The sequence below is a fragment of the Podarcis vaucheri genome (assembly GCF_965113315.1).
Source record: "Podarcis vaucheri genome assembly, chromosome: 5".
Lineage (NCBI taxonomy): Eukaryota > Metazoa > Chordata > Lepidosauria > Squamata > Lacertidae > Podarcis > Podarcis vaucheri.
In genome coordinates, this window is record NC_138763.1 from 105624778 (window position 1) to 105637943 (window position 13166).

General features: G+C 44.5%; 1 protein-coding gene across 9 annotated transcripts in view; it reads left to right on the plus strand.

Moving 5' to 3' along the window:
* CCDC91 (coiled-coil domain containing 91) overlaps window positions 1-13166 on the plus strand; it is a 220280-nt gene that overhangs the window by 188650 nt on the left and 18464 nt on the right. For 8 of the 9 annotated variants that reach the window (XM_082223141.1, XM_082223142.1, XM_082223146.1 and 5 more), the window contains one exon: window positions 1855-2160. In XM_082223141.1, coding sequence (XP_082079267.1) covers window positions 1855-2145 — 291 coding nt within the window. In that variant the 3' untranslated portion in view covers window positions 2146-2160. Of the gene's footprint in view, window positions 1-1854; window positions 2161-5618; window positions 5764-13166 lie in introns of those variants that run through there. The other variant, XM_082223140.1, reaches the window with a different exon arrangement.

Here is a 13166-nt window from a genome sequence, read left to right on the forward strand (position 1 = left end):
TTGGTCTCCTGTTGACCTCCCTGTCTGCTTTCCCGGCAAGATCCAGGCAGAGGTCGCGATAGGCGATCCTTCTCAGCGTGAGAAGAACACCCCCCCTCTTTCCTGCCCCCCCCCCCGGGCAGGAGAAAGAGATAGACAGAAACGTATTTACATGCCTTTATTTCTGTCTTTGCAGCGTTACAGAAAACATGACTGCTCTCTTCAAACTCCAGCAGTCGAGAGAGAGCAAACACTTCCTGTCCAGCTCATATTACACTCTGAGTTAATTCCAGTGCCCTCTGCACTGTGAATTGACTGTCCCTCTGTTTCCCACGGAATAGTCCCAACATTCCCATTATGTTTTGCTTTCAAGCTAGCAGCTCACGGCTGCATTGCTTCAATATCGTAACACTTCCTGTCCAGTCGAGAAAACAAGATCCAGAGTGTGGCCTGCCATGTGCATTTGGCTATGATATGCTGGCCATGACTTTGTAACAACTAAAGCCAATATTCTTCCCCATATTTCATGCAGTATTGCATATGCAAAAAAGAGGCACTCCCAGGTATCAGTTGAGGGTTGGGAATTTCCTGTTCAGCCAGAAGAAGCAGTTGGCTTGTCCCATGATGATCTGGAGGGGGAGGGTGGGACAGGACAGCTGCTCCAGAGAAAACTACGAGAAAAGGAGGTGGCACCTGACATTTAAGGCAGGCCCTATATGCCTCTCCTGTTTTGCCTTTCCTGTGGAACTCCACCATCTCATCCTTCCTTCGCAGAAGGAGGTGCATATGAACAGTTTTTCTGACCACCTTGCTTTTAGTAAAACATAATAAGAATTATAGGAACAGTGTGATAGTGTTCTTGTTCCATGCACAACTTGATCCCTTTGTGCTTTGTTTGCTTGGTTCCCCACCACCACCCTCTATCCTTAAGCTAGTTCTGATTCCCCACCGCCCCAGATTTATAAATGGGAATATAAAGATAAATGGGGAAATTATTCTGTAATATTTGACTTTGAGGTTTTTTAAAAAAATAATAACAAATGAAGTTGTGCCTCTAACGAGCTCAGTGGCAACCATTTCCTTTTCTCATTAACCCTCTGGCGTCTCATGTATTTCCTCTGGAGCATCCGCTGCTGTCAGAGGCAGGATACTGTGCATATCCTTTAATATCTGCATGAGGAGAACAGGTACACTTCTGTTCATCAGCTGAGTGGTTAGGTTCATGTGGTGTTGAATGAGACAAGCCATTTCCAGCCTGAAAAGCTATGAAGGAGTCGGGTGGGGAGACGGCAGCAAACCTTTCCTCCACTGAGGCTCCAGAGATTTAATTTGAAACTTAGAAACCAACCCTTGAAATCTTGAAACAGCAGGCACCTATTCCCACCACTTTCATAATAGATGTAATAATGATGATGATGAAATCTATGCACACCATTCCTATATGCTACTACTATAAGCAAGTAAAGGAAAAAGGTAAAGGACCCTGAACAGTTAAGTCCAGTCAAAGGCCGCTATAGGGTTGTGGCGCTCATCTGGCTTCAGGCCGAGGGAGCCGGCATTTGTCTGCAGACAGCGTTCCGGATCTTGTGGCCAACAGGTTGGAGACCTTTCTGCACTGTGACTGAAAGTTTCCAGCAGTCTGTTGCCTATTTTGGTCCATCCGTGGAGCGGCTAATGGGTGAATGGTCTGCCTTCGAGCAGCAAGATGGGCCAAAGATCTTCCTGGCTTTGGAACTGTTTGGGGGGACCTCTGCAGGCATCGGCAACTTGGTAATGGTGAGCAAGTGTGCCTGAAAGACACCATGCCTATTATTGCCAACTTTTCTTTGCAGTTCATAGGCAGAGTCCTGAGGTTTCTTGAACTTTCATCTTCAGATTTATCACCAGTGGTGCGTTCCTGGAGGTCTCCCAGCAGCAGCGAGGTGGGCAGGGCTGCCTGCTGTTGCAGAAGCAGCAGCCTGCATGTGCCCGGAGCTGCAGGCAGGTGTTCTCATGATCCAACTTGGCACTTGCTGCTCAATCTTCTCCAGCAGCTCCTGCTGCATCTCAACGATTTTGTTGAGTTCCTTGAGGTACTCCGCTGCTTTGCTTGGGTTCTCTGCTGGGGTCTTCATGGTCCCAGCCAAACCACTGAGAAGGCTGGTGACGGCCTTACACTGCGCTTGACTGCAAGTGCTGAAAAGGGACAGTGCTAAGCCATTCCAAGCAACCAGTCTAGCTGCACGGTTGCAAGTCTGCTTCTTTGCTAGGGAGCACCGACACAGCTGCTCTTACTTTGAGCCACCATTGCCCAAGGGCCCTCCTACAGCTCTCAGCCAGGCTTGCTGTGGCTGTGCCTAGACCCAGAGGGTCCAGCTGTTCTGCAGAGCCTCCAGACCTCTTAAGGTTTTGTGTGTTGATTCAGTACTTTGTTAAGTTTTGTTTGCTACATTTGGGGGGAAAATGAATGTTTCATTGGAGTACCAATCTAGCAGGCTGGTATTTTAATGGAATTTTTGGAGCTTCTCCAATGTTGTTACTCATCTTCTGCTTGATACATATAACAAGTGTCAGGGGTTCAGGGGCAGAGGCACATGGGGGGCAGGAGAGGGAGGACCATTGGGCAGAGTCCGAGGACAGCGAGGAGGAGGAGGACTGTGGCCCAAGGGACTCCATGAGCTTTTCCAGCGAATCAGGGGATTCCCAGGAGGGGGCGCCTGTAGCCAGGGGGAGAGGAGCCCCAGGGGGGACTCATCAGGGGGAAAGAGCCAACAGGGAATCCCGAAGCAGCAGCTGGAGATCAAAGCCGGCTTCCCCTCCAGAGCGTAGCGAGGGGGGGGGAGTTCCAGTGTGTCAGGAGAAGCAGCTCCGTTGGCTGGAAGGGAGGAGAGGTCAGAACAAGCCACTCTCCCGGAAGGGGAGGGGAGCAGTGAGAGGAGTGACGTTACCATCAGGAGAAGGGTTGGAAACTGGGCGCGCGCGCCAAGTTCAAATGTGCAAGCGCGCGGGGAAACGGAGAGCCCGGGGGAGGAGCCAGGTCCCAAAGCCCGCAGGAGGGAGGGAGAGCCATCGGGAGATTCAGCGTCAGAGGAATCCAGGAGGGGCGGAACTCCAGCGGGCAGAAAGACCCTGCGGAAAAGGAAAGACAGGAGGAGGTGGAGCAAAGCAAGCATCTTAAGCTGGTGTAGGGAGGGACCGACTCAGAAGGGACTTCAACGGTCTAAGGCTAAGAGACGCGGGGCTGCGCGCCTCGGTTGTGGAACCAATAATGAACTGCAATAAACATCCTTGTATATAAGAAGAACTTGGCGTTGGTCTTTTGTGAGCTGAGACCTGAGGCAGCCCTGACAACAAGCAACTTAATTTTTATAAAACAAAAGCAGAAAACAAAGACAATTCCCTGGGAATCCCTTAAATTTGATTTATATGCACTAAAGGGAACAAAAGTGTCATATTTATTCAGAGATCATATTAAAGGAATTCAGTAGCTAAAGAGAATGAAGAAGCACATGTATTCTAAAATTTCATTAAAAACAGATTATTAAAAAATACATGGCTTGCTTTCCTAGTTAAGAAATTTGACGACAACATTAGATATGTGGAAATCCTGTTGATGATTATTTATATTCTGACTCAATTTTCAGGAACAGCTAAGATGATCTAAAGCCACTGCTTGTAATGATGAAATATCTACGTAGACTCACACATTTAGGTTTTGTTTTTCTCTTTCATATTTGAAGCTGAAAGGAAATCAGCCATTGGTCACGCTTTCTAATATGCAATGTACTGAATTCCCACAAACGTCCAGTGGGTTGTATCTGACTAAGTCCTCCATTGTTGTTGTTTAGTCGTTTAGTTGTGTCCGACTCTTCGTGACCCCATGGACCAGAGCACGCCAGGCTCTCCTGTCTTCCACTGCCTCCCGCAGTTTGGTCAAGCTCATGTTGGTAGCTTCAAGAACACTGTCCAACCAAAGTTGGACCACTGGCAGTCATCTTTGAGAATTCCTGGAGAATAGGCGAAGTCCCGGCAGACTGGAGGAGGGCAAATGTTGTCCCTATTTTCAAAAAGGGGAAAAGAGAGGACCCAAATAATTACCGCCCAGTCAGTCTGACATCAATACCAGGGAAGATTCTGGAGCAGATCATTAAGCAAACAGTCTGTGAGCACCTAGAAAGGAATGCTGTGATCACCAATAGTCAGCATGGATTTCTGAAAAATAAGTCATGTCAGACTAACCTTATCTCGTTTTTTGACAGAATTACAAGCCTGGTAGATGAAGGGAACGCAGTGGATGTAGCCTACCTTGATTTCAGCAAGGCATTTGACAAGGTGCCCCATGATATTCTTGTAAAGAAGCTGGTAAAATGAGGTCTTGACTATGCTACCACTCAGTGGATTTGTAACTGGCTGACTGACCGAACCCAAAGGGTGCTCATCAATGGTTCCTCTTCATCCTGGAGAAGAGTGACTAGTGGGGTGCCACAGGGTTCTGTCTTGGGCCCGGTCTTATTCAACATCTTTATCAACGACTTGGATGATGGACTCAAGGGCATCCTGATCAAATTTGCAGATGACACCAAACTGGGAGGGGTGGCTAACACCCCAGAGGACAGGATCACACTTCAAAACGACCTTGACAGATTAGAGAACTGGGCAAAAATAAACAAGATGAATTTTAACAGGGAGAAATGTAAAGTATTGCACTTGGGCAAAAAAAATGAGAGGCACAAATACAAGATGGGTGACACCTGGCTTGAGAGCAGTACATGTGAAAAGGATCTAGGAGTCTTGGTTGACCACAAACTTGACATGAGCCAACAGTGTGACGCGGCAGCTAAAAAAGCCAATGCAATTCTGGGCTGCATCAATAGAAGTATAGCATCTAGATCAAGGGAAGTAATAGTGCCACTGTATTCTGCTCTGGTCAGACCACACCTGGAGTACTGTGTCCAGTTCTGGGCACCACAATTCAAGAAGGACACTGACAAACTGGAACGTGTCCAGAGGAGGGCAACCAAAATGGTCAAAGGCCTGGAAACGATGCCTTATGAGGAACGGCTAAGGGAGCTGGGCATGTTTAGCCTGGAGAAGAGGAGGTTAAGGGGTGATATGATAGCCATGTTCAAATATATAAAAGGATGTCACATAGAGGAGGGAGAAAGGTTGTTTTCTGCTGCTCCGGAGAAGCGGACACGGAGCAATGGATCCAAACTACAAGAAAGAAGATTCCACCTAAACATTAGGAAGAACTTCCTGACAGTAAGAGCTGTTCGACAGTGGAATTTGCTGCCCAGGAGTGTGGTGGAGTCTCCTACTTTGGAGGTCTTTAAGCAGAGGCTTGACAACCATATGTCAGGAGTGCTCTGATGGTGTTTCCTGCTTGGCAGGGGGTTGGACTCGATGGCCCTTGTGGTCTCTTCCAACTCTATGATTCTATGACTCTATGATTCTAAGTCCTCCACAGAGTGGACCTATTAACAATAATGGGCCTGAGTTGGTTATAGCCATTAATTTCAATGGATTTACTCTTAAGTAGAACTGGCACTGGATACAGCTGAGTGTCGTTTAATAAGGCAAAGTGTTCACTGATTATAGTTGCAATTTTTTTTCTTAATACAGATTACTTTTCTAAGTATATTTTTCTTTTGTCCTCACAGATTGATTGTGTTATCCGTCAACGTAGCCTATCAAGTCTGGAATTGTTCCTCTCTTGTGCACAGAAACAACTGAGTTCTTTATTACATGAAGAATCTACATTAGATGCAGAACAAAAGAAACTGTCCCTCTAAAATCACAGAAAATGTATGTAGCTACTAAACTAAATGCTGCAGGTGATCTTTCTAAGACACTGAGAATTGAGTTATTGATTCAAGATTAATCAGATGGCCTTATTTGTTTTTGTCTTTGATTTTCACTTTCATGGCCATATGAAATCTAGTTAAAGGATGCCTCCAAAGATAAAGGGTTTTACAATGGCAACTTTTTACCACAAGGGTTTCAGTAATGGCTGAAGAATGCAGTAACTGACAAGTCCCTGTTGAATAACTTCAGTATCACATTCTTTGAGAAGAAGCTCATATGGTTGCTCATTTAGAACTCTATACATGTTATTTATCACTCTGTTAAATGGATGTAGAATCTTATTTTTCATTCCAAATCCATTTGACTAGAAGCAGGAGGTGGGAAACACTACCATTTACTTCTGGAAACATAAGGGGTAATATCTGAATTAAGTCATACAGAGAGCAGACTCACTGACCCAGTGGAGTTCACTAACTTAATTTTATTGATTTCACTGGATGTGCTCTGGTTATGGATTAGCCTTAGTGTATTTAGCTAACTCTTTTGAAAATGAAAGAACACATCTAAAGGCTTCTAAATTCTCAAATCAAGTCAAATGAGAAGGTATTAAAGATATCTGTATGTTTTTCACATATGTATAATGTAATAATTCATGAGAAATCATTGCAGAGATCATTTTAAACTCTCTTAACTTCATTGCATTTAGCAATAAATAAAGTTTCCAAAAATAAGATAATAATTTACATGCTGAAATATTTAACAGCCTAGTTTTTCTATGCTTTTTATATTAGAAGTTATTCTCACTTTTCTTTATAATTTTTATAAGTTTTTCCAAAAAAATACTGTTACAAAAGTCGTGTGCCTGCCTCTCTCTGCCAAGCAGTGGCAAGAGCCCATGGGGTCCCAGGCACCCCCACAGGGTCTGTGTCACTTTAGAGAATGGAAGACATGGTGGAGACTGTTGTGCTTTACGAAATATGGTTTATTCACCTATTTATACCTTCAGTCTGCATGGAGGGAGTCTAGATCTTATGGCATACACAGTTCGAGAGGCAGCAGTGCAGACAACCTTCAGCTGCTTTCCTCAAAGTTGGATCTCCGCTCTTTCTCTCCTCCTTCTCAGAAAACCCCTTGCTTGAAAACTCCATTTTCCTGTCCCCTCAAATGTACACCCCATCACTCACCCCCCACATTAAAGGATTGCTCTCCATAGTGTCCCATCAACACCTTTTGCCATGTTAGGTTTGCTTTTCACTAAGCCAGCCAGGCTGGTTTGCATAAACCAAATTCCTTTGCCGCTTGCATTCTCTTTTCATATCACAAATAACCAAAACCCTGGCATTTATTCATTTCTAAGGTTTGCCCTAAATCCATAACAATACAGTTTGCTTAGTAGGATAGAGGTCAGGCATTCACTTGATGGGGTGACCTCTCCAAGCTGGCCAGCGACTGATTGCCATCTCAGCAGGTGGGAATCATTTTCCATTGTCTAGATCTGCACTGACATAGTTGCTGGAAACTGGAGTTCCAGGTGAATTTTAGAGAATTTATCCTGTTTTGCCTTGTTCTTTACTTTATGTATTTATTTTTCCTTCTCACCTCTTTTTCTACTTTCTTTCTCACTACCACTTTCCACATAAAGCACATGACTACAGGTGGGAAGGGGAGAAAGGAGAAAAAGTGCTTTCAACCCACACAGTGTCTGTGCTTGCACCAGTTAAAGCCACCTTCTCCCCATCCTAGTCACCTGTATCTTCTCTGCTTTCAAGCAGGACAAGGAAGGCGCACCTACTCAAATGCCACAGTAGGTGAAATGTCCATCAATATGGAGCAGGCCACCCAATATAAAAGACTTAATCAAAGGTGCCTGCTGGACAAAGATAGGACTACTGGAAATGCATTCTGCTTACCATTTACTGCATGACCCTGGAGAACAGACAAGTTGGAACTTTATATTCAGACATAAATTTATCTGGCTCATGAGTATCAAGAGATCTGCTGTATGCTTAGTTGGTTAGAGTGTGGTGCTGACGATACTTAGGTTGCAGGTTTAATCCCTGTATGGGACAGCTGCATATTCCTGGGTTGCAGAGGGTTGGATTAGGTGATCCTCAGGCTCCCTTCCAACTCTACAATTCTATCATTCTACTTGTCAGTGTCCTATGTCTACTATTCATCAAACTTATAGCAAATAAAGAAGCAGAAATCTGGAGTTAATCCTGATAGCTCCCCATTGGTCTGATTTTCAGACTCCACAGCATCATAGAATAGCAAGGTTAGAAAGGGCCACAAGGGTCATGTCACCCCTTGCAATGCAGGAGTCACAGGTAAATGCCCTGCTAGCAATGTGCTCACATTGGAAACTACCAAGATGGATAGTTCTTACCATTCAGCACCAGTATTTCAACAGAAAGATTTTCCAAATGGTACAGTACTTAGATTTTGAACAGGAATGGTTTGAAGGGCTTTGGATACCCTGTAGATATATGTACTGGGTACTTTTCTGGCCTCTTGGTGCCTGGCACTTAAGAAGCCTTCCTGATATAGTTCAAGGATGGCAAGATTTCAGGTAGGTTGCTAAAAAAAAAAAATTCACAAGAAAGGATGTTTAAGGGCTTTAGTACCAGCACACCCAAGTGTGAGGTAGATGCCTTGAATAGCAATTGCCACAGATTGGTGGGGATTTTCCTGTTCCCAAAGCGGGCAGCCTTATCCTTCCTACATACAGCTACCTATTCACTTAGGTACAACCAGTGGTTTGTTGTCTGGGGGGACGCATACCCCTAAACATTTTGTGAATCTTTGCACTTTTGTCCATTTACTGAATTTATTTTTTCCAATTTGAACTATAAAATGGTGGTTTTCTTGAGTCAAAATGAGAGTACCCCTAAACATTTTTTTTAGAAAAAAGCACTGGGTAGAACCATCCACCTGAGCAGCCAAGGCACCAAAATCCTGGTGAAGGATGGGTACCAATGAATCCAGATAAAGCTTACTATCCAACAGAAACACAAGTCAAAGGAGAGATAGTAAAAACTGAAACCAGAGGAAAAATGCAAAGAAGATAAATATATGACACAAAAAGACAACTGAACCAATTTCCCCCAGTACCAGTATACTTAAATTTCTCCCCAGAGGGAGAAAGCATTCCCCAAGGGGGGGAGGAGAGCAGTGAATTGAAGAGAAGAGAACAAGAGGAACAACAGGGAGGAACCGGCTGTTCCCAGGAAAGGCAAGGGTTAAGTTCTAGCTCAGATTCGGAGGAGGGGAGATACAAGCCAGCTCTAGCCAGGAGGGTAGGGAAAAGAGCGGAAAGCGAAGGGAAGAGCGCCTTCGCCATTTTGAGAGTGGCTGGTCAGGGAGAAGCAGAGCTCGGAAGGTATCTGAAAGAAGTGACTCTGAGGAATAATAGTTAAGAACCGTTTATAAGATTGTTTTGTTAATACGCAATAAAAAGTTATAAAAGAACAAGAAGCGTTTGTGTGGTGATCTGAAGAGGACAACGACCAGTCCTGACAGAAGACCTTCTGCTCTTCACTATAAGTAAAGAAGGAGAAGCCAAGATGGAGGGAGCTGTGGCGCCAGTTGGGCAAGGAGAAACCCCAGCACTCCAGCTAACATTACAGGACTTATGGCAACAGAACTTACAGTTGAAAAGTCAAGTCGACGTACTATCAGCAGCACTGGGAGAACATAGAGCCATGTTGCAAGCGACGCAGGGAGATAGAGTGAGTAAAACATTTACTGTACGTCCGCGTAGCTTCAAGGGAGAAAGCTCTGAATACATGGCTTTCAAGACAGAAATTTCCTACATAATAGAGATAAAGGATAAAGAATTTCAATCTGAGCAAGAGAAGGTTGCTTATGTGATTAATTTCTTGGAAGGGAGGGCTAAGGACTGTGTTATACCCCTAATATCTCGGAGGGATGCCGCCCTAGGAAATTTACAATTTTTTCTGCAGTATCTAGACACGATTTTCTTAGACCCTGCGCATGAAACAACCACAGCTAGGCAGCTGTTGAGAATGAGACAAGGAAAGGACACTGTGGGAGTTTATTGGTCCAACTTTAGTTTGCTGGTGCAGAAATTAAAATGGGATCCGAATTCCCCAACAGTTGCAGCCCTTTTTAGGGAAGGACTGAATAATGAGATTTTAGACCAATTGGCCCAAATGCCAGAACCCAGTTCCTTGGACTCTCTGGTCCAAACGTGCCTGCAATTGAGCCTATGCGTGGAACGGAGGGCTAGTGAAAAGAAGGAACAATGGCGAGCATGGTGGCGGGAAAACAATATTATTGAAAGTACAGAGAGCAACGTGCCAGGACGAGAGCGGCCAGAGCCCATGGAATTAGGGACAGCCAGACCCCTCCCAGTGACTACCACTTCCATAGTAAGAGGAAATGCAGGGAGAGGAAGAGACACAAGACGTTGCTTCGTCTGTGGAAAACCAGGGCATCTAGCACGACAATGTCGCAATCGTAAAGGATGGGAGTCTCTATGTGGAGCAGACATGAGAGAAGAAAATTGCCCGAAGGAACTGCATCAGGGAAACGAATGTCCCCGGCTGGAAATGGGAGCTTGCAGCCGGGTGGAGAAGCAATAGAAGGCTCTCACGCGGAACCACCTATCCCAGGACTAACGGTGAAGGTGCAACTACAACTACCCAATGGACATAGGGTCCATGTAGAGGCGCTGTTAGACTCAGGAGCGTCAGCAGATTTCATAGACCAGAAATTGGTACAGGAACACAAAATCGCTTTGTTACCTTTGAATTTCCCACTGCGAGTGAAAACAATCGACGACAGACCACTACTGCCAGGAGAAGTGACTTACGAGACTCCACCAATGAGAATGGATATGGGTCATCACTCAGAGACCAGGGCATTTCATGTGACCAAACTAGCTGGGCACCCGATGGTGCTGGGCATGAGTTGGCTCAATCGTCACAATCCGGTGATTGCCTGGCATCAAAGGTCTTTGGTTTTTGGTTCAATCTATTGTATTTTTTTTAATATTTATTAAATTTTCACAAATTATAAAAACACATACAGTACACACAAAACACATTACACAAAAATACATACAAAAACAAATAAACACATATAATTTCAACTCCTTTTTTCCCTTAAACTTACTTCATCGACTTCCCCATACCTCCCCTTTCTGCATTCCAATACCCAAATTTATTTCAGCAAATCCTTCCCCTTAATTTTATCCAATTTTTCCTTTCCTTTTCTTTTACTTAATCTTTAACAGCTGTAATCCCTTACTTTGTACAACCACAACATTTTAACATTCATTAATTTTACAATATTTCTTAAGATAGATTTTAAATTTCATCCAATCTTCTTCCACCGTCTCTTTCCCCTGGTCTTGGATTCTGTCAGTCATTTCAGCCAGTCCCATGTAATCGATCACCTTCATTAATCTATTGTATGACACATTGTTTGGGGCAAAAGGGAAAAATCTCAGTGGAAGTAATGGGAACAGAGGTGGAAGGGAAGTTGATGGGGAATGAAAGTGAGATTCTGTCACAATATATTGCTTATCAGGATGTTTTTTGTGAAAAAGAAGCGGATAAACTTCCGCCACATAGGCCCTATGATTACAAGATAGATCTGGTCCCTGGAGCACAGTTCATAGAATCATAGAGTTGGAAGAGACCACAAGGGCCATCGAGTCCAACCCCCTGCCAAGCAGGAAACACCATCAGAGCACTCCTGACATATGGTTGTCAAGCCTCTGCTTAAAGACCTCCAAAGTAGGAGACTCCACCACACTCCTTGGCAGCAAATTCCACTGTCGAACAGCTCTTACTGTCAGGAAGTTCTTCCTAATGTTTAGGTGGAATCTTCTTTCTTGTAGTTTGGATCCATTGCTCCGTGTCCGCTTCTCTGGAGCAGCAGAAAACAACCTTTCTCCCTCCTCTATGTGACATCCTTTTATATATTTGAACATGGCTATCATATCACCCCTTAACCTCCTCTTCTCCAGGCTAAACATGCCCAGCTCCCTTAGCCGTTCCTCATAAGGCATCGTTTCCAGGCCTTTGACCATTTGGGTTGCCCTCCTCTGGACACGTTCCAGTTTGTCAGTGTCCTTCTTGAATTGTGGTGCCCAGAACTGGACACAGTACTCCAGGTGAGGTCTGACCAGAGCAGAATACAGTGGCACTATTACTTCCCTTGATCTAGATGCTATACTCCTATTGATGCAGCCCAGAATTGCATTGGCTTTTTTAGCTGCCGCGTCACACTGTTGGCTCATGTCAAGTTTGTGGTCAACCAAGACTCCTAGATCCTTTTCACGTGTACTGCTCTCAAGCCAGGTGTCACCCATCTTGTATTTATGCCTCATTTTTTTTGCCCAAGTGCAATACTTTACATTTCTCCCTGTTAAAGTTCATCTTGTTTGTTTTGGCCCAGTTCTCTAATCTGTCAAGGTCGTTTTGAAGTGTGATCCTGTCCTCTGGGGTGTTAGCCACCCCTCCCAGTTTGGTGTCATCTGCAAATTTGATCAGGATGCCCTTGAGTCCATCATCCAAGTCATTGATAAAGATGTTGAATAAGACCGGGCCCAAGACAGAACCCTGTGGCACCCCACTAGTCACTCTTCTTCAGGATGAAGAGGAACCATTGATGAGCACCCTTTGGGTTCGGTCAGTCAGCCAGTTACAAATCCACTGAGTGATAGCATAGTCAAGACTGCATTTTGCCACCAAGCAAGTCAAGACCGCATTTTGCCACCAAGCAAGATATATGCCATGTCGGAAGTAGAATCTGCAGCATTGAGGGAGTTCCTGCAAAAGAATTTGCAGAGAGGTTTTATTAGAAAGTCCATGGCCTCGGGGGGTGCTCCTGTCTTTTTTGTCAAAAAGAAAGGGGAGGAAGGGGCAACGAGATTAGTATGTGACTTCAGAATCCTTAACAGCCAAATGAAGCCTCGCGTGTGCCCACTGCCACGTATTGATGACCTCTTAGAAAGAGTAAGGTCAGCCTTTACCAAGCTTGATCTACAAGGAGCATATAATCTGATAAGGGTCAGAGAAGGGGATGAGTGGAAAACCAGTTTTTGTACTAAGTATGGTGCATTTGAATTCTTGGTAATGCCTTTTGGCTTACAAAATGGCTCAGAGGTATTTCAAACCTTCATCAATCATGTCTTAGCAGGTATACTGGATCAGTTCTGTGTCTCTTATTTAGATGACCTCTTAATATATAGTGAAAGTATGGAGGAACACGTAAAACATGTCACACAGGTGTTAGAGAGATTGAGGACCAACAGGTTATATGTGAAGTTAGAGAAGTGTAAGTTCCACACACAAAAGGTGGAGTTCCTGGGATATTGCATTTCCCACAAAGGGGTGCACATGGACCCCAGTAAAGTTCAGGCAGTGGTCGAA